The sequence below is a fragment of the Rhineura floridana genome, chromosome 4, assembly GCF_030035675.1.
Source record: "Rhineura floridana isolate rRhiFlo1 chromosome 4, rRhiFlo1.hap2, whole genome shotgun sequence".
NCBI classification, from domain to species: Eukaryota; Metazoa; Chordata; class Lepidosauria; order Squamata; family Rhineuridae; genus Rhineura; species Rhineura floridana.
In genome coordinates, this window is record NC_084483.1 from 7,013,924 (window position 1) to 7,034,759 (window position 20,836).

The 20,836-nt window shown below is 42.4% G+C and overlaps 1 protein-coding gene across 5 annotated transcripts in view; it reads left to right on the top strand.

Moving 5' to 3' along the window:
- Positions 1 to 20,836, top strand: part of LOC133382828 (cysteine-rich venom protein catrin-like) — a 51,285-nt gene that overhangs the window by 20,856 nt on the left and 9,593 nt on the right. Inside the window, exons 1-7 of one of the 5 annotated variants that reach the window (XM_061622322.1) lie at positions 1,029 to 1,176; positions 2,195 to 2,285; positions 3,220 to 3,365; positions 3,804 to 3,898; positions 9,742 to 9,830; positions 12,382 to 12,444; positions 13,405 to 13,588. In XM_061622322.1, the coding sequence (XP_061478306.1) occupies positions 1,165 to 1,176; positions 2,195 to 2,285; positions 3,220 to 3,365; positions 3,804 to 3,898; positions 9,742 to 9,830; positions 12,382 to 12,444; positions 13,405 to 13,406 (498 nt within the window). In that variant the 5' untranslated portion in view covers positions 1,029 to 1,164 and the 3' untranslated portion in view covers positions 13,407 to 13,588. Of the gene's footprint in view, positions 1 to 1,028; positions 1,177 to 2,194; positions 2,286 to 3,219; positions 3,366 to 3,803; positions 3,899 to 9,741; positions 9,831 to 12,381; positions 12,666 to 13,404; positions 13,589 to 20,836 lie in introns of those variants that run through there. The other 4 variants (XM_061622319.1, XM_061622320.1, XM_061622321.1 and 1 more) reach the window with 4 other exon arrangements.

Sequence of the window (20,836 nt, forward strand, 5' to 3'; positions counted from 1 at the left end):
GGAAAATGCCGGAGCGGGAGAGGAGAGGTAGAGCAAAAGCTGGGGGTGCGGGAGGAAGGAGAGCTCTGTTGTGGCATCTTAATGGAATATTCATACAAATATACGGAGTCAGAGAATAGCAACGAAACAGAGGGGCTTTAAAACAGCAGCTAAAAAAATCACTAAAAACAAGAGGACTTTTGTATCTCTCTCAAAAGCCAATATGAAGTTAGGGATACATTTCTAGCCCAGCAATCACCTGTAAGAGGTAACTTTTTTCTGTCCCAGTCCTACCTGGATTTGAGAAGGAGCCGTGGGGAATCAGCTGTGAGACAGACAAGAGCTATGGGAGCTCACCACCCAATAAAGGCAGGAAAGAGCTCAGTTCCACTCATTACCTCATTCTGTGGGCAATGCACAAATGACCTTTGAGGATGGGCAAACTGAGCATAAATGTGAGGCAATTCGTATGCTGAATTCGTGTTTCAGATTGGTAGACAGATACATGTTGACTTTAGAAAACATCAAGCGGGAGCATTTAAGCACCCTGTGGTATTCTAACAGTGTATCCTAAACACTATTCCTGTGCATTAGACTGATGATAGATGGGTAGAAGCAGCAATATAGTGGCAAATTTAGAATTGCAGGGTCCCTTCATGATAGCCGTGCTACATCCCCTCACAGCCGCACTCGCTCACTCTCCATTGTCATCTCCACAGCCCTTCCCATGTGCATCTTCTCCCACAGTAGCAGACGTGCCTAGAGGCCAATCTGTGTGAGTATGTTACCTACTGCGAAGAGTCTTCTTGATGGCTGACTAATCTTCTTTCATTCTGATTGGCTCAGATCAGCAGGAAAGAACAAAGAACCATATTTGAAGATTTTTTTTTCCAGTGGCTAACATACTCCACTGTCATGCTAATTGGCTTGTAAGTCACTGGAAACATAGGGACCTGGCTGGGACCCTGGTCCCAAAAAAGCGAAGGTTCTAAGACCCCCTGAGACCCTGGATAACTACATCCCCGGGTAGAAGTAGAATTTTTCAAATAAAAGGCATTCTGGCATAACATTTTTAAACTTTAGGATTACTCAGATTTCCTGAGTGACATCTCTGTAGAGAAACAGAAGGAAATTGTTGACAGACACAATGAAATCAGGAGACGGGTACAGCCTGCTGCTAGAAACATGCTGAAAATGGTAAGATACACTCACAGATGTTGCTAGATATTGGATAAGGTTGCCAGGTCAGAAGCATCCCAAACCCTGAGATTTGAGGAGCTAGTGATGTCATGGGGGTGTGCCCTAATGATGTCATTAAGCATGATGCATTAAGCATCAACCACAGTTGCTTGGAGCATACCACTTAAAAATAATCTCTGATTGGAAATTAAGATAGAAATCTTAGCTAAATGAGGGTCCAGGTCCAGGTCCAGCTGAAGTGACATGATCATTCCTTCTCACCTGCGTAGAGAGCCTGGATAAGGAAAATCTAATCTAGCCTACTTGCTTCTGACAAGAAGGGTTTAAGCGCCCTTAGGCTACGCCAGTCACCAGAAGGCCATTGTAGGAAGAAAGCCTAGTGTTGTGGAGATGTTAGATGGGAGCACTAGGAGATGGGAGATGTTAGATGGGAGCTAAACTGTCTGGAGTTGATAGGAGTTGTGGTCCAACAACATCTGGGGACCCAAAGTTGAGGAACACTACTTTAAACAAACAAACACAGATGCTAATGACACATTTAGCATAATCTCTAGTTTGGTCCTGTTTGGGAAGGGAAGTTGGGATTCTCCTTTCACCACCCAATATCACACTTGTGGGATTTTAGTTGGTCTTTGAGCATACCATTGTATTGTGTGTGTGTGCGTGAGTGAGTCATGACCTAGTTAAAATGAGCTGGTTCAAATGTCACACTAAACCATGCTTGATTATGATGGGTGAGCCGCAACAAACCTTGGGCTCACATGTTCTCCCCTTCCTCCTCTGGGACAGTCATGAGGATTTGAAGATTTCGCATCAAAATTACATGCTATAATTAATAAAAAAATGGAAGCAGAAGTGATTAATCTCCTCTTGATTGAACTAGAAGAGAGAGTATGTGAGACTGAGACTTGCTAAAGCTCATTCCTATTATGATAAACCATGGTTTATTGTGCCATCTTTACTGTTCCAGTGTAATGTAATGTAATGTTTGTTTGCTTTGCTTTGCTTTGCTAAGACATGGAGTAAGAAAGCATGTGAGAGTGCTAGAAAATGGGCCAAAAAATGTCCATCGAGAAACAGTCCTAAAGAGGAGCGAACTGTAGATGGTAAGTAAAATTGAGAGACTAAGGACTTGCATATTATACAGCAAAAATTTGTGTTTTAGATGTTAGCCATCTAGGGCTGTGTATGATGAAGGGTGGAATACAAGTATTAATAGTAGTAATAATATTGGGAAATGGTGAAGGAACCCTACTCCATTGTTCATCTGCTCAAACTGGAAGCTTCCATTGGCTGCTTTGATTATTTTAAATAAATAAAAAAAACTTTTGTGAGACTGTTACACGATGTTTTCCGTGTAACAAGTAGTTTGGCCCTAGTTAAGGAACAAACCAGCATCCAGCTCTCTAGCCAATGAATGCGAAGGCATTGAAAAGATTGAGAAGACTTCACACCTATACTGGGCAGTTTTATTAAACTTTTTTTCAAAATAAAACAACTTGGGGTCAAGGTGCCTTGTGAACTGCCTCCCATGGTACAGACCCAGTTGATCTTTAAGAGCTGCCAAGGAGAGCCTGCTGGTTGCTCCATATCTAGTGAACTGTCACTTGGTGACAATACAGAAGCACACCATCCTCTCGGGTAACTTGTGAGGTACAGACAGTAATGACCTCCTAAAAACCTTTATGTTTCGTTTTATTTGTGATAAACAGTTCATTTTGATGCAGTTTTCAGGAAATTTGATTGAATGTTGTACTTTTATTGTTTTTATGTATACGGCTCAGGGATTTTTATTTAGTGGTATATTTTTTTTAAAAAAAATGCAAATAAGTAAATAAATAAATTTACACTCTGTATTTTTACAGTATTTAATCAAATGGGTAGCCATCCTTTGAACTTCAACACACTACTTATTCAGGGTTTGGACCTAAATGTCCATGCTGGTGCAAATTCTTAGATCAATGTAGTGGCTAATCTTCACAAAGCTAAGCAATTTGGAGTATGCACCCTTAGACATGACTAGATTTCTTTTTATTGCAGGTGGTATCTGTGGTGAGAATATATTGCAGTCCAGTTACTCCACTTCCTGGCTGGCTGTAATCGAAGTGTGGCAGCGTAAAGAATCTAACTTCAAGTACGGCATTGGGACAATAGACCCAAGAAAAAATATTTATAGCTATTCTCAGGTATGAACAGGAGAACCCTAAGTACCTGGCATGTCTATCTAAATAAAAATCTAAGTGTGCAAGACTTTCCAGAACCAACCCAGAATCCATCGTTTTGGGGTTCTTTCTGGCTTACTCCAGATAATATGAGAGACGGAGAACAACGCAATGTAAAATACCCACCTCAAATTTCCAGGGACATCTCTGAATAGTTGTTTTTCTCCTAGGGTACCAGAAGCCTCACATCATATGAGGCATAGAACAAACTATGAACATAGGTGGCACAAGTTCTTCATTATATGGGTTATGAAGATCCTCTCTCTCTCTGAAGTTGAATAAACTGGATATACACCATTTTGCTTAAATACTAAAATCATTCTTTGATTGTGTAATTACAAGAATTGTTAGGACTTGACCTTTGTTCTTAAATTTATTTTAATGCCTTTATTATGCTTATAGCTCGTTTGGTATAAAGCACATCAGATTGGATGTGCCCTTGCCTACTGCCCAGGAAAATCCTACCCTTTCCTCTACATCTGCCGTTATTGTCCCAGGTAAGTCTGAATAAAGTGTTCTTGATTCACACAGTTCAAAAGCCCTGTGTGCAGTCTGTGGCCACATTCACACCATACATTTATTCCACTATTATTCTGGGAAGTGTTGTTTGTGAAGAGTACTGAGAATTGTTAGGAGACTCTGTATTCTCCTCCCAGAGCTACCAACAAGTGGTTTAACAGTCAGACCCTCTTCCCAGAGAACTCTGGGAGCTGAGAAGAATAGGGGTCTCCTAACAACTCTCAGCACCCTTCACATACTACCCTTCCCAGGATTCTTTGGGGGAAGCCATGACTGTTTAAAGTGGAATAATAGTGGAATAAATGTATGATGTGAATGTGGCCTCACACACATAGCTCCAATCATTTCAGAGGGGAAGCAGAACAAAATAATTAATCTGTTGTCCAGGCACATGAATGGAGAGGCTTTGTGTATGTTTGGGGGATGGGAGGCACTGGATTTCCAGCACACATAAGAAATTGCTAAATTGTGACTATCTGTTGCAAAATAATTTCTGAGGCTAATGTAGCTGAGCAATCTGTGACAATAATATAGGAATATATCCTCTGTAATAAGGGCCGTGGTGAGAGAACAGTCTGGTTGGCCAAAAGAAAAGGGTATTTAAGAACAGTATCTCTGATATTTTGTGCATGCCTTTTCTGTGTTCGATGTCTCTGCTAGGCTCCCAAATAATAATAATAATAATAATTTTAATTTATAAGTCGCCTATCTGGCCAATGGCCACTCTAGGCGACGTACAACTCAATTAAAATACATCATAATAAATACAGTACAACAATAAAACAGTAAAACAGTGACAGTTCAGAGCAGCAGGCAATTAGTCAAAAAGATTAACCCTCCCCGGAAGTCCCGAAGGCCTGTCTGAAAAGCCAGGTCTTGAAGGCCTGGCGGAATACATTCAGGGAAGGGGCATGTCGAAGATCATATGGGAGGGAGTTCCAGAGAGTGGGGGCCGCCACTGAGAAGGCCCTCTCTCTAGTCCCCACCAGCCTAGCTGTTTTAGTTGGTGGGACTGAGAGAAGGCCCTGTGTGGCTGATCTGGTCGGGCGGCATAATTGGTGGCATTGGAGGCGCTCCATCAGATAAACTGGGCCGAGACTGTGTAGGGCTTTAAAGGTTAATACCAACACCTTGAATTGGGCCCGGAAAACAACTGGGACCCAGTGCAGATCGAGCAGCACTGGGGTGATGTGCTCCCGGCGACGACAGTTTGTAAGTAGTCGAGCCGCCGCATTTTGTATAAGTTGTAGTTTCCGGACCGTTTTCAAGGGTAGCCCCACGTAGAGTGCATTACAGTAGTCCAAACGAGAGGTGACCAGGGCATGTACCACCAATGGGAGCTGATGAACAGGGAGGTAGGGTTGCAGTCTACGTATGAGGTGTAATTGATACCAAGCTGCCCAGCTCACTGCCGAAATCTGAGCCTCCATGGACAGCTTGGAATCAAGGACAACCTCTAGGCTGCGGACTTGGTCCTTTAGGGGCAGTTTCACCCCATCGAACATCAAGTCAATATCTCCCAACCTTCCCTTGTCCCCCACGAGTAGCACCTCGGTCTTATCAGGATTCAGCTTCAACCTGTTCCTTCCCATCCATCCACTCACGGATTCCAGGCACTTGGACATGGTCTCCACAGCCAACTCTGGTGAGGATTTAAACGAGAGATAGAGCTGAGTGTCATCTGCATACTGGTGACACTGCAGCCCAAATCTCCTAATGATAGTCCCCAGCGGCTTCATATAGATATTAAATAGCATGGGAGAGAGGATAGAGCCCTGTGGCACACCACCATTGAGAGGCCAAGGGTCTGAAACCTCCTCCCCCAATCCCAAGAGGGATTAAAGAGTCTCTAATTGTGTTTGTGGGGTCAGATGCAAAGTGGTGTTGGTGGGAGTATGGTCTGGATGCCTTGAACTAGGGTTGGGAAGAGATATAGTACAGCAGTTGTTGTTATGTGCCTTCAAGTCAATTACGACTTATGGCGACCCTATGAATCAGCAATCTCCAGTAGCATCTCTTATAAACTACCCTGTTCAGATCTTGTAAGTTCAGGTCTGTGGCTTCCTTTATGGAATCAATCCATCTCTTGTTTGGCCTTCCTCTTTTCCTACTCCCTGCTGTTTTCCCCAGCATTATTGTCTTTTCTAGTGAATCATGTCTTTTCATGATGTGTCCAAAGAATGATAACCTCAGTTTCATCATTTTAGCTTCTAGTGACAGTTCTGGTTTAATTTGTTCTAACACCCGATTATTCATCTTTTTCGCAGCCATGGTAGGCGCAAAGCTCTCCTCCAACACCACATTTCAAATGAGTTGATTTCTCTCATCCGCTTTTTTCACTGTCCAACTTTCACATCCATACATAGAGATCGGGAATGCCATGGTCTGAATGATCCTCACTTTAGTGTTCAGTGATACATCTTTGCATTTGAGAGCCTTTTCTAGTTCTCTCATAGCTGCTCTCCCCAGTCCTAACCTTCTTCTGATTTCTTGACTATTGTCTCCATTTTGGTTAATGACTATACCAAGGTATTGATAATCCTTGACAAGTTCAATGTCCTCATTGTCAACTTTAACATTACATAAAACTTCTGTTGTCATTACTTTAGTCTTCTTGATGTTAGCTGTAGTCCTGCTTTTGTGCTTTCCTCTTTAACTTTCATCAGCATTCGTTTCAAATCATTACTGGTTTCTGCTAAGAATATGGTATCGTCTGCATATCTTAAAGTATTGATATTTCTCCCTCCAGTTTCCACACATCCTTCATCTTGGTCCAATCCCGCTTTCCATATGATATATCGGCTGGGTCTTAAGAGACTATTGAGTGTCTTTGTGGAATACTGTAAAGAAAACTTTCTTACAATTAACTATTCTAAAACCAAAGTAGTAGTATTTTCTAAGAGAAAGGTTAGATACCCCTGGTTTATGGGGAGCAACAGAACTGAACAGGTCGACTCCTATAAATACCTGGGTATCTGGTTCCATGAAGCAGCAAGATGGAGAGCCCAAGAAAAATATGCTAAGGCCAAAGCCGCAAAAAACATTGGCGTATTGACTCGATTCTTTTATACAAAGGGCGGGGAATTCTTGCCAGCAGCCATCCGTGTTTACAGAACCAAGATAGTCCCTTCAATTCTCTACGGGGCACCAATATGGTTCCCGTACCTCAAGGGTTCACTTGAAGGAATTCAATCTTTTTTTCTCAGGTCCATTTTTGGTGACCCAAGATGTGTTTCTGGATCTACCCTCAATCTGGAGGCTGGCCTTAACTCTCTGAAATGCTCAGCTTGGGTTTGTGTTATTCAATACTTGCTTCGCTGCTGCCTTGCGGACACCCACAGTCCCTTTACATCCCTGGTAATGAGAGATTCCTTTGAGCCATCTTGGGCAAAGGCGGTAGCCAAAAAGGTTATCTCAGTAGGTCTCTCTCCCTGTGATTTGCTCTCTTTGGAGCTTGGAAGTGCCAAGGCGATAGTTAAACAGAGGCTAGCGGATATTGACACCCAAGAGCTCTCGGCAGCTGCCCAGGGCCCCTGCTCCCCCCTGACATTGGGCCTATCAGGACTTCCTTGTAAAGATGGAATGCCCTCTCTTAGCTGGTTATCTGTTCCCAAGTATAGGAGGGCATTTTCATTGGCCCGATTTAACACCCTACCATCTAAACTCTTGGAGGGCAGATACAATAAAATCCCAAGCAACAATAGACGCTGTCCCTGCGATAACATCAAAGTGGAGTCTATCTTACATGTTTTGTTCAACTGTAGATATTATGCAGGGCCCAGAAAAGATCTAATTTACCCAATTATGCAGTCCTTCCCTGGCCGCCCCCTTGAGTCTCTTCTGATCACTCTACTTGAGGGTTCTGACAAGGCAATTACAGGGCAGGTGGCAAAATTTCTGAACCTGGCCATTTTAATCAGACCCTGTAAGACTGTAAATGGCAACTAACTCAACTGGATTTTTTTTTTGTCTGCTTAGTTTCTGATTTCAAGCATTTTTATCTTTTTATCTTTAATATTTAATACCATGTTTTTGTATTTGTGGTCGGTCGACTGTAAATAAAGGTGGTTGCTGTTGTTATTGTGTGTATAGATTAAACAAATAGGGTGATAAGACACACCCGTCTCACACCCTTTCCAGTTGGGAACCAATCGGTTTCTCCATATTCTGTCCTTACAGTAGCCTCTTGTCCAGGGTACAGGTTGTGCATCAGGACAATCAGATGCTGTAGCACCTCCATTTCTTTTAAAGCATTCCATAGTTTTTCATGATCTAGTATCACAATTACAGGAGAAGGGAGGGGAGAGAGACATCTGAGGCCTCACTCTCCTTGTTCTTTTCACAGCCTATGGCAGTGGTTCCCAACCTTTATGAGCACGGGACCCCCTTTATAAGCTCAAACTTTTTTGTGACTCCCTCCCCCCAGGGAGGCAGGCTGGCTGCCAGGAAGGAAGGGGGAAAGCAGCCTTTCTTTGCAGGCTTGCTTCTTTTTGCTTCACAAAAAGCCCTCTCCTCTCATTCTAAGCAAGGGCGTTGCCAGTAGCGGCAGTGCAAGGAGACAGGAATCAGTGGTAGTAATCCCCTCTTCTTCCTGGTAGCTCCACCCTCAGCCTCCTTTGGCATCTGCCATGTATTTTATAGGCAGATGCCTGCCCTTAGTGCGCCTGAAAGATGCTCTGGCGCTTCGGCAAAAGGCCTCCCCTCTCGTTTGGAGCAAGGGGAAGGTGTCATCTGCAGCGCCAGTGGAAAGCAGACAGTGTCAAGGGAGTGAAGACTTTTTTCAAAAATTAATAAATAATTCATTTCTTTACTGTTCACAGCCCCCTCTGGATTACTTCGCGGCCTCCCTGGGGGTCCCAGCCCCCAGGTTGGGAACCACTGGCCTATGGTATTAAAGTTGTCCAGGCCTGAGGGTTTAGGAGCTAAATGCTAGGTTGGTAATTGTAAGATCTCTGCTATCCAGGATTTCATCCTAAATTAGTAGAGTTATTTGGCATGTATTACTGAGATCTTGCTGAGTGAAACACAAAGAGTTAACTTGCTCCAACTTTGTCTACTGGGTTTTTATGTTCAGCAGCCTAGGCTGGTTGGCAGAAAGGTGGACTTGTAGTGGTCCATTGTGATACCATTGATCTAGTCCGATGTTCCACTTGGTTATCAAGAGTAATTGATGGTGGACTCACAAGCCCAAATTGGGCTTCTGTTAGTGCACTGCCCAACCCCACTGACAGTCTCCCTGCCTTAGTTGGAAGAGGTGGTCTCAAGACTCATGTTGCAGTATCTCAGGCTGGTTGTTCTTGGGAGGGGCCAACATCCATGCCCAGGACCCCATGTCTGCACAGGCTCAGAATTTCATGGCCTCCAGGGCAATCATATGCCTGTCTTAATTAGTATTAGGCTTCACATATATGGCAGGTCACAGTCCTGATGTTTTATACTGGGACAGGGATGATGGTGATCTGGGGTGGGAGAACTTGAGATGGCATTATTATCACTTAATAGGGTTTAGGTTTACTGGGACTCAAGACCTCTGCAGGTGTGAAGATTTGCTAGAATGTTCTGCCTCTAAAACAGAGGCAGAGAATTGGATTTATTTATTATTTCTTTCTTACATTTCTTTCTTACATTTATACCCCACCTCTCTTTTTCATGATTGAAACCCACGGCAACTTACATATGGTTCCCAAGCAGTCTCCCATCCAGGCACTAACCAGACCTGACCCTGCTTAGCTTCAACCTTATGTGCCTTCAGACCATGGCCTGGCACATTTTATGAAAGGTATTTTGATAATGAATGTATTGCATTCCTCTGTGATTTCAGAGGGATCGGAATAGATCACTTAGCAATGCCCTACAAAGAAGGTCCACCCTGCGAAGACTGCCCTTATGACTGCGAGGATAAACTCTGCAGTAAGTTACCAATTATATAAAGCAACTCCTCTGGATAGTATTAATTTTCTTGTCAAATAGCAGTAATAGTAGATGTAGTTAATCACTCTAGAATTGCCAGTGAACCTAGTTTTGTGCTATAAACAATAGCTATCAAAAGATGTATCATGATTTGAGACTGTTAAGCAAGCTTCCCTTGTTGCTGGAGGCTTCTTGGATAGATTTAAACAATAAGAGCTTATCCACACGGGAACCTCACTTTGTACTAAAGAAGCTGCTTTTACCATCCCAATAGCTTTTCAAGGTCCACACTTCTTGCTCAATGGTAGCTTCCAATCTGCTGTTTTTCTTTCACACACATAGGCATTCCCCTGGAAAGGTTTAGTATCACTGTTTTCGTGTGGCCCCACCCACAATTTTACATGTTTACTCCCTCCGGAGTATCAATATTGCTAAATGGAGATGGGGAGGGTTCCCCCCCCCCTCAATTTCATTGTTTCTTGTCAATTGCATGCCTCTTCTGCCTACATGGAGGAGTGCAGCGAACCTGAGAAGGTTTTTCCTTTTCTTTTTGCATTATAATTGGATTGGGTTGATGTGGATTTAAAGGGGGAAACTGTGTTATAGCTTCTGCTTGCCTGCAACGTCATGCGAACCATGCGAATTACAAGGGGATGCAAGAAGCACCATACACACACTAAATCGCTGTGCAGATGAGCTCTCAGGCCTCTATAGGTAATAAAACAACTAGCACCTTCAATCAAGCGAAGAACCAGGCAGAATGCTAGTGCAGTTTAGACAAGACTGGAATAATATAGGCCCTATTATTTGCTATTTGATGTTACTAATAAATAGGCTGTAGTATTCTCACCAGCTCGAGCATATGAGTACAGTAATACCTCAGTTAACAAAGTAGATGCATTTCTGGGCATTACTTCTTTGGTACCAGAGGTAGGAATAACATGGAAAGAACAGGCATAGGTTCCTACACCCACTCATAGATGGTGGGTGCAGATTCAACAGGGATTTTAAAGGGTATCTACCTGGCACCCACCCTTCCCCCTCCTCTGAAGGATCATATTGGATCCTTCCCTCCCTAACCTTGGGAGAAAGCAAGAGATCTCTAGCTGCAGATTAGCCCTATTTATTTCAACATTATTCAGGGCAAAATTTTTGGAGACTGGGGTAGTGGACACATATGTGGCAGCTTGGATTGTAAAGATTGCATATTATAGCCTTATTGTTATTAATATGTATATATATCATCCTTCATCACCCTATGCTGACCGAAATGTATGGTATAAAATGGAGATTCTTCTGAACCAATTCGGGGGACAATATCTTGATACCCCAGTGTTGGTAGCAGGAGACTTTAATGCCAGAATTGGGAAAGAAAAAGAACAACTAAGGGAAGAAGAAGTGAGACTTGCTGAGAATGTTAGGTCATTTAGGAATTCAACAGATCTCAGAACCAGTAAGTATGGAGAGGTATTGAGGGCCTTATAACAGAACATATTAAATGGCTGTACAACAGGGGATGGGGAGAGAGAATTCACTTTCTTTGCAAATAAAGGGGCAAGTATGGTAGGATATAAGGCAGTATCTCCGATATTGGCTGAACAACCGGAGAAATTCCAAGTCCTACCAGATCAATGGGCCAAAACTAGTATTGATGGTAGATTATTTAATTATAAGGCTTCGTACCCAAACTTCAGTAAGGGTACGGATGGGATATTCAGGAGAACGATCAAATAGTATCACTACCTCCCAGGGTTGTTTGCTGGCCCCCTATTGTTCAACCTGCATATAAACAACATTGCTACTGCTTATCCAGCACCAATTACAGTCCAGTGTATCTTGGGAATAGGCCTGCTTTATGCTCATGATACAGTCCTCTTGTCTTCCTCGCAAGTGGGTTTAAGGAGGACAATAAGGGATTTCTGTAGCTATTTTAAGTCCAGGTTACTATCAACTATGGTAAAACTCACATTATGGTAGTAGGGAAAGATCAGAGTCAACATAGGTGATCTATGAATGGAAACCAAATAGCCCAAGTTAAGCAATTTAGATATTTGGGGGTCACTTTTTCTAGCTCAGGATCTTTTAAAGCCCATCTGGAGATAACCAGAACATGCGCTGGTCAGACAGCAAATGTCTGACTTCAACCCCCAATTAGCAGACACAATGTCGGCCACCTGAATGAAGCTTGTCTGTAGACCAGTTTGGGAACTCCTATTGCATTTGTATGCATTTCTCTACACTGCCTTAATATTTTATATGAGTGAGTGGTTTATAAATATTTTTATAAATAGTCGCTCTGAGAGCCCCATTGTAGGGCAGAGGGGTGGGGTAGAAATATTTGAAATAAAATAAATACATAAAATAAAAAATACAATAAAAATTTAGGGCAATGGCAAACTCCTTGTGCTCCAAGGCAGAATGTTCAGAAGGAGGCTAATATATATAGTTGGATACAATAAGAGTAAATCAGGGAGGAGGGTAATAAAGTGTTTCAAATGGGTTTATTTCTCTCTTGTGCATTTTAACTTTGTCATGGTTTGATTCCTTTCAGCCAATCCATGCAGGTATGAGGATAGGAAAATGGACTGCAAAGCTGTGATATCACTGTTCTCATGTAAGAGCTCTTTTGAGCAACAATGCGAAGCTACCTGCAAATGTACAACAGAAATTAATTAATTTACAGAGTAGTATCACAAGATCAATCTTGGGACAGCTGTTTTTAACTGAACAGAATGGAAATTTATCATTCAAAAGTAACATACCAACTTTTTTCATGTTAGAATTTAATATCTGAAATTATTGTGTAAAAAACAGACCATTTCAAAAAGAAATAAAGACCAAGAAGTCATTTCCAAAGTGAGTGAAACTTATCAAGCTCTGTGCTTGCTTTGTTTTTCTTTAATTGTCGTTCTGCTTTAGAAAATGTTTCCGACTCTTCTAAGCGAAACATTTAAATGCAAAAAGTGTTCACCAATCGCCTGCAAAATCTGACTTTGCTTTAGATTTCATTTCTGGACAAAACAGTAATTAAAGTGTATTCTGTACTATTATAATACTGAGCGTTGTTTAGTAGCTCTGATAGAAACTTGATAACTACTCCAGGTTTTACATGAATCAGATGTAGCTACTAATTTGTATTTTTCTTTCTTTTGGCAATTCCAAATACAGCATTCCCTTTACTTTTGTTTCTTTGTTTTTTTAAAAATTTTTTAAAATTTAACTACAATAGTTAATAACTATTATGAATTCATTAAGCTTTGTTTGCTGCAGTGCTTTTTTTACTGATAGTAAAAGAAGTAATATTGGAAAATATATTGAGCTCTAATTTTCTACCAGAGGAGAAAGAAGAATCAGCCATGATTAAAAATCTGCTGATAGTTTCTGTCCTCCTAGAATCCTATGGGCTCCAGTACCACCATCACACCAGGACTGTATAAATAAAAAAGCAATTCTGGTTAGATTCAGTGGTCAACATATGGCTAGTCACTCACATGCCACCACAGTTAAAGCTTGCAAAAGTGTAGTGTAGTAAAAAAACAATGATGAACCACAGAGCTGGTACTTTTTTTTACAGGAGGAATGATGCCACCATCTGCAGGAACAGTATTTTAAGCTTTCAGGGATTGGAGGAGAGGCCTGGCCTGGCACCTGATCCCGTAGGTATGGAAGGCTCCAGGACCGGCGCCAGAGGGCTTCCAGGTTGGGCCCTGGCCAAGGGTCCTTGAAGGGCCCTGCCCTAGGGTGGATGGGTGGGTAATGCTCCCTTCTGCGATCTGCGGTAGCATCGGCTCCTGACCCTGCCTTGGATCACAAGTGGGAACTCCCAGGCACCCCCACTACAGCCGCACAGGCCCACGACGCCCACCTGCATGCCCCACCTACCTCTCCCTTGATCAGAGCTTGGAAACGTTACTTTTTTTGAACTACAATTCCCATCAGTCCAATCCAGTGGCCATGCTGGTTGGGGCTGATGGGAGTTGTAGTTCAAAAAAGTAACTTTTCCAAGCTCTGCCCTTGATATAAATGTTGGTTGCGCTGCAGGCGTAAGCCTGCCATCAACTAAGAGATGCGTGTGCATAGCACGCATGTGTGCCATCAGCCAAGATGGTGGCAGAGGCATCAGCCCCTTAGGGAAGTCTCGGCCGCCATCTTGGCTGATGGCAGACATGCATGCACAGCGTGGGCAGAATTCACCAAGGGAAAAGTAGGTAGGTTCCTTAATAATGTTTAGGTTAGGTTAAGTAATGTTTAGGTTAAGTAATAAATAATTAAGTAATAATTCCAGTCATTATTCATTATCAAATTATATTGCAGAAGAAAATGTAGTTTTCTCATCTACCAAATGTTTCAATGCAATGCAGGTTTTTTCATTTTCATCTATGAAAGACTACATACATTTTTCTTTTAAGTGGCAGCAACATCACAGATACAGCACACAGCACAACAGATACTCTGCATGGGTGTTCTGTGGAGGATCTTAAATAACACTTTGTTGCAGTGTGTGTGGATGGCACTTGCGGACTGAGGCAGACGGCCATCGCATTAAGGTTCGCAAGCGAAGCAGCATCATTTAATTACAACAAACCATCTGTCAATTGCTGTGGAACTTTTACCTCAGGAACTTTTACCTCTTTTACAAAGAGTGAGGGGTGTACCTGAAAGCATTCTTGTGGCCTTAATAAAGCTGAACTGGTGAGGAAAAGAAAAGGCTTACAAAGTGGGTATCAATGCCCAACAGCATGAGCCTATAATTTTGGGCAGGGATGTTATGTGGTTACAAGGCAACAGCTTGTAAAAGCTGCAGAAACCATTTTGCCGGCCACTGAGCAGAAGAGGGTGGAGCCTGTAGTTGAGTCTGTGATCACCTTAGCAATCCCTAGAGTTCCTGGAGGAAGCAACACAATGTTACCAGTACTGAACTTAACTGATGCTGGAGAGGCACAGGAGTTCAGAGAATTAAAAAGTGATTCTGGTTTAAAAGCCATAAAAGAGCAAGCCCTATCACAAGGGGTCCCTTTTACAGAGAGCCTGAGGGAACAAATTGTGTGTGGGGGGGAAGGGTTGTTGTATAGAATGTGGCTGCCTAAAGCAGCCTTTCCCAACCAGTGTGCCTCCAGATGTTGTTGGACCACAACTCCCATCAGCCTCAGCCAGCATTGCCAATGGTCAGGAAAGATGGGAATTGTGGTCCAAAAACATCTGGAGGCACACTGGTTGGGAAAGGCTGGCCTAAAGGGAGAGGTATAAACTGTTAGCAAATACAGAACTAGATTGCTGGAGATGGCACATGATATTCCTTGTGCTGGACACCTAGGTGTTAAAAAACCCAAAAAGAGACTAACTGTGGATATATTGCCAAAGATGTTAATCGAAGATGTTTATGGCGCCTGGTGGATAAGAGTGAGGTGAAGACAAAACTCCCCTTGAACCTCTTCCTATAATTGGACAAGCTTTTTACCAGATGGGGATTAACATAGTGGGTCCTTTCTCCAGACCTTCAGAGCATCCTGGAGGTGTATTTTAGTGGTAGACTTAGGTACCCAGATTCAATAGAGGCACCTGTTGTGACTGAAGCATTACTGTTTTTTAAAAAAATGAGATTAGGATTCCCCTATGAGGTGTTGATGGACCAAGGCAGCATATTTATGGGGGAAGTTATGCAGTGCCTGTGGGCTGAAGCATTTAAAAACAATCACATCACCCAGCCACCAATGGCTTGACTGAAAGTTTCAATGGGGTGCTGAAAGGCATGAGAAAGATCACCCCCAGGACTGGGACTAATGGTTGAGGTGTTTCTTTTTTTGCCTGCAGGGAGATTCCCCAAGGATCCACAGGGTTTCCCGCATTCAAGTTGATGTTATTAAGTTAGATTCATGGGAGGGGTCCTTGGTGGAGTATAAAACATCTGTAACAAATTCCATAATTGATTTCGTAACAAGTTGGAGACCATGAGGAATATAGTACAAAAGGATCTGAGCCAAGCGCAACAAAAACAAAGTTGTCGGTATGATAGACCAGCAAGGGAATGTACATATGAAGTGGGTAATATGATCGTGACATTTATCCCCAGAAAAATAACAATTTACAAGCCAGCTGGGAGGGGCCATTCATTATTAGAGAGAAATTGGACATCTTAACATATCATTAACATATCATTAAAAAAGCAAGAAAGACACAAGGTGGTACATGTGAACATGTTAAAGACCTACTACAGTAGAGATGCAAGGGTTTTACAAGTCACCTTGTTTCCAGAAGGGAGTACGCCTGACTTGCCTGATTTGGTGCAAGAAAGCAAGTTAGAGGGAGGTTTAGATCAGCTGGAGTGGTCAGAGGAGGTAGATGATCAGGTCAAAGAAGAAATGATGAAGGTCTTAAGCAGATTTGCTGAACTCTTTAGCAGTAGACCTAGTAGAACCAGTATTGCAAAACATTTTATAGGCACGGGGAATCACCCCCCATAAGATCTACCCCCTATCATATGAATTGATAAGTTCTTGAGGAAATTAGAAAGGAAGTGAAAGAAATGTTAAGAGTTGGATGTGATTCATGAGTCAAATAGTCCTTGGTCCTCCAAAATAGTGTTGGTTTCTAAGAAGGATGTGACAATCTGATTCTGCATTCATTTCAGGGCCATCAACAGAATTACAGTCCTGGATGCATATCCCATGCCAAGGGTGGAATCCATGCTAGAACTATTGGGATTAGCAAGAATAATTTCCACTGTACACTCTGTAAGGGGGTTTGGCAGATGGAATTGGAAGAGCAGTCACGTCGTAAAACTGCATTTAACATTCCTGATGGGCTGTATGAGTTTACACTGATCCTATTTGGTGTTATGAATTCTGCAGCCTCATTCCAAAGACTAATCAATACTATACTGAGAGGCATGTCAGATTTTGCTGTAGCCTACATTAATGATGTGGCTATCATTAGCAAATCAGTACCAGAGCACTTACAACATTTAACAACTGTTTTAGAGGTGTTTAAAAGGGTGGTGTGACTATAAAAGTAAAGAAATGTCACTCTGGGTTACTTGAAGTAACACCCCCTTATGGTGTAAAGTAAAGGTTATATAGGCTTGGCCTGTACCACAAAAGTAAAAAGCAAGTGAGCATTCCTGAGTATGGCAGGGTATTATAGGAGATTAATCAAGAGATTTGGAGATATAGCTACTCCATTGTATGAGTTAACTAAGAAGAAACAGCTTGAGAAGATAGAATGGAATGGGAAGTAAGAGGCTTTTGACCAGTTGAAACAGGCTTTGTGTCAGAGTCCAGTGCTAATAGCTTCTGATTATGAGCAGCCTTTCATTGTGGCCACTGATGCCTCTGACCTGTGTCTTGGTGCTGTGCTCATGCTGGAGAAGGAAGGCACGAATCATCCTATTGCCTTCTTGAGCAGAAAATTAACATCAAGAGAAACTACTCTTCGGTACAAAAGGAGTGCTTAGCCATTGGGTGGGCTTTGAATAAACTATGTCCCTATGTGTGGGAAAGAAGGTTTACAGTCATCACTGATCTTTGTGCACTGACGTGGCTGGACCCGAGGAGGAATAGTAACAACATGGTTCAAAGATGGTTGTGGGTGCTGCAGGAATATCCAGTGGACTTTGTGCACATCAAAAGAAAGGACAATGTGCTGGTGGACGGGCTATCCAGACATGGACTTCCATCAACTGCCCTTGAACTAGGACTGTATGGACACTCTTCCCTTGAGTGCAAGGAACTCTTTCAGAATGTATTGAATTATTCTTGGGCACAAGAAGAATGTTACACTTCTGTTATGGGGGGAAGATGTGATGCTTCAATATGTAAATATGATATTCACGGTAGAGGTTAGTAGTAGGTTATATAAGGTAATTGGTGAGTGTTGGGGGGATTGAGTGAGATGGAATGATGGTGAATGCTGTTTGTGATTGGTTAAGTGTCTAAGGGTTGAATGTTTATATTTGAGAAAAGTCAGTTGACAGGAGATAGGCCACAGACTTGAGAGGGAGAGGATTGAAGGGGTGGTTAGAAGTGGGTAGTGAGGCCGTGGTTAAGGAACTTAGTGAGTGTACTTTGTATGACCAGGAGAACTACAATTTGTAACCACATGCTTGAGATCTGAGTTAAAAGTATTCTTGCTTATTCAATATCATCTGTTAAATAAAGCTGTTTAGTTTAAAACACAGCTGACTGTTGGCCAGCTATTGCAACAGTTCAAGGGTGGGCAAGATATAAACCAAGGTGGATACAGTATCAATGGTGGCAGCAGAGTACCTGAAAGAGTAACTGTAGCAGGTTATAGGGGACAAATCTAGGCTGTGATCTTCTATTATTTATTTATTTATTTATTTATTAGATTTATATCCCGCCCTTCCTCCCAGTATGAGCCCAGGGCTTTTCTAGAGACAGAGAGATTCACAGGGGGAGTTGAGGCTTGACTTATATACCTGGGCATTGGTTAGCAAGGGCTGGAGGGAATAAGGCAAAGTCCCTAAAGCAGCATTGTTATAGAGTGTGTGCCTGAGAAGATGTCTCTCTCTCTTCTAAAGGCAGAGTGATAGCAGGTAGGAGCGTGACAGCGTGCTAACAGTTAACCCCCTTAGGCTGTATACTACCGGAACATTTTCCTTCTCAGTAGGCCAATTGGCAAGCACCTCCTCATTTTAATTCCTTTTAAAAAACAAGCACACTAGAGGATCTGGAGACCTAACTTTAAAATCCTCCTTTCTGTCACTGGCTCATTGTTGGTGTTGGGTACATTACTCTGGTATCCTTTCAGTCAAAGTGATAGCAACTAGCCATGGCTTGTAGCATAGATGAAACAATAGCCAATCGTTTTAAAGATTTTCACAAGGCCACACCTTATCAAACAGCCTCCAAATTTCTCTGGGGTCTCTCTGAAGCCTTTTGAGCTACAGCAGTATTATGGCTTTATAGGTGGGTGGTGAAGATAAGGAGACAGCATCAGGTTTACGGCCAAATGAGTTGACTAAAACAAAGAAAATATGAGACTTGAGGAAAGATATGCAATGCAGGAAAAAGTTATAGAAAATAAGTACATTCCTCTTTGAAGTAAAAAACAAACAAACAATATTAAGTAGACTAATAAGCCACCCACTTGCCCTAGACTAAATTCTCAAGGGTCTCAGCAGAATTGCTTGTACATGAATAGCTCTTTGTTCCTTGAAGTCTTCATTCCATGCTCAATACACTTCTGCCTGTCTTCAGGCATGTTATCACAATGAGACCCATCTTGATCTAAACAACTCCAGAATGGCTACTCCTTGATAAAGATTCTCCTTGTCAATCATATGCCCCACCCCAGTAGGTCAGAAGAAGTCATGAATGTCTCAGACTGAGATGTGACTTTAGTCACATATGCAATGACAATTTTCAAGTCTTGATATTTGCATCTCTAGGCCAGGTCAAGTGAGCAGCCAGACCAGGTGATTTGGACAGGTTAACTCTATAATCCCTGATGAACAAACAGGTAAAAATATGACAGTAAAGTCCACTTCCTGAACAATGAGTATCATTACATCTGAAGGTATGCATCACTTAAGTCAATTTAACGTGAGCTTTTCCCTTCAGCAGGGGTAGTGCATAGATCTTCAACACTAGGAATTTACGATGTGTCCAGCTTTGCTACACACTTCACAGTGACTTCATAGTCTCCATATATCCCTACAGTAATTCAACAGAGGAATCATTAAACCAGCCCCCTAAGAAAACTGAAGAGGTTCAATAACACCTTTAGCCTGTCATCAATCTAATTCTTCCTCCTCTTTGTGACATATAGCATACCATCCTGGCCAGGGCTTAAAAATTGCTTTGGCCCCAAGTGAACCAATATGATTGAAGTTTACCCAGTTGAGCTTATCCATTTCCATCACATAAGACTAGAGCCTCAGGGCAAATGAAAGGCCTCTTCTGCATTGATACTTCCTCTCACTGAGACATATCACCATTTTAAGTGGTCCAAACTGTGCCCCCTTATTCTTTGGCCATAAACAGTTATAAGTGGCTTCACTGATTATAGATGCAGAAGCCCCTGTATCAAATTCCATGGTTAAGCTCTTCTCATTAATGGTAATATCTGCTTGCAGTGCTTTACAGTCTTTTCTAACAATGTTAAGCAATGTATTCTCAGAATGTGATCCTCTCTCCCCCCCTTTCCTTTTTATGTATGGCATTAGGGTTGCCAGGTCAAAAGCATCCCAAAACCTGATATTTCAGGGGCGGGCCCTAGTGATGTCATGGGGTGGGCCCTAGTGATATCAGTAAGCTCAACCACAGTTGCTTGGAGCACACCATTCAAAATAAACACCTCTGATTGGAAATGAAGATAGAAATCTTAGCCAAAAGAGTGTATTCCCAGGTCCAGCTGAAGTGATGGAATCATTCCTCACCTGCTTAGGGAGCCTGGGTAGGAAACATTTAATCTAGCCTACTTGCTTCTGGAAAGAAGGGTTTAAGTGTCAGGGCAAGCCAGTCACCAGAAGGCCATTGTAGGAAGAAGGGAGCCTAGTGTTGTGGAGATGATAGATGAGAGCACTCAGGAGTAAAGATGGATGTCCCTGAAGGCTGCAATTCTAAACACACTTACTAAGGATCTAAGCCCCATAGAACTCAACAGGACTTACTTCTCAGTAGACATGGTTTGTGCTGTTGGTATGGTTTGACTAGGGAACCTCTGCAAAGATACTGATACCAAAGCAGGGCTGGCAACCTCCTGCCTGGTATGCCCTGTCCGCCTTTTAACATGGCTGCTCCAAACTCCTTTACAGACTTCACCCTTCACTGCAGAGAGAGGTTTGAGAAATGGTAAGAATTAAGAAGATTCTCTACCCTTTCCTGTCTACCCTGTGGGCTGCTATAAACTCACTTTCACAGCTAACCCAATTCCAGTGACTAATAATTGACAAGAGAGAAGACACACATGGTTTGGTCTACCTTCACAGGCAGTAGCTTGGAAACAACAGCAATTGAAGCCAAACTTCCCAGTATGTGAATTCTCTT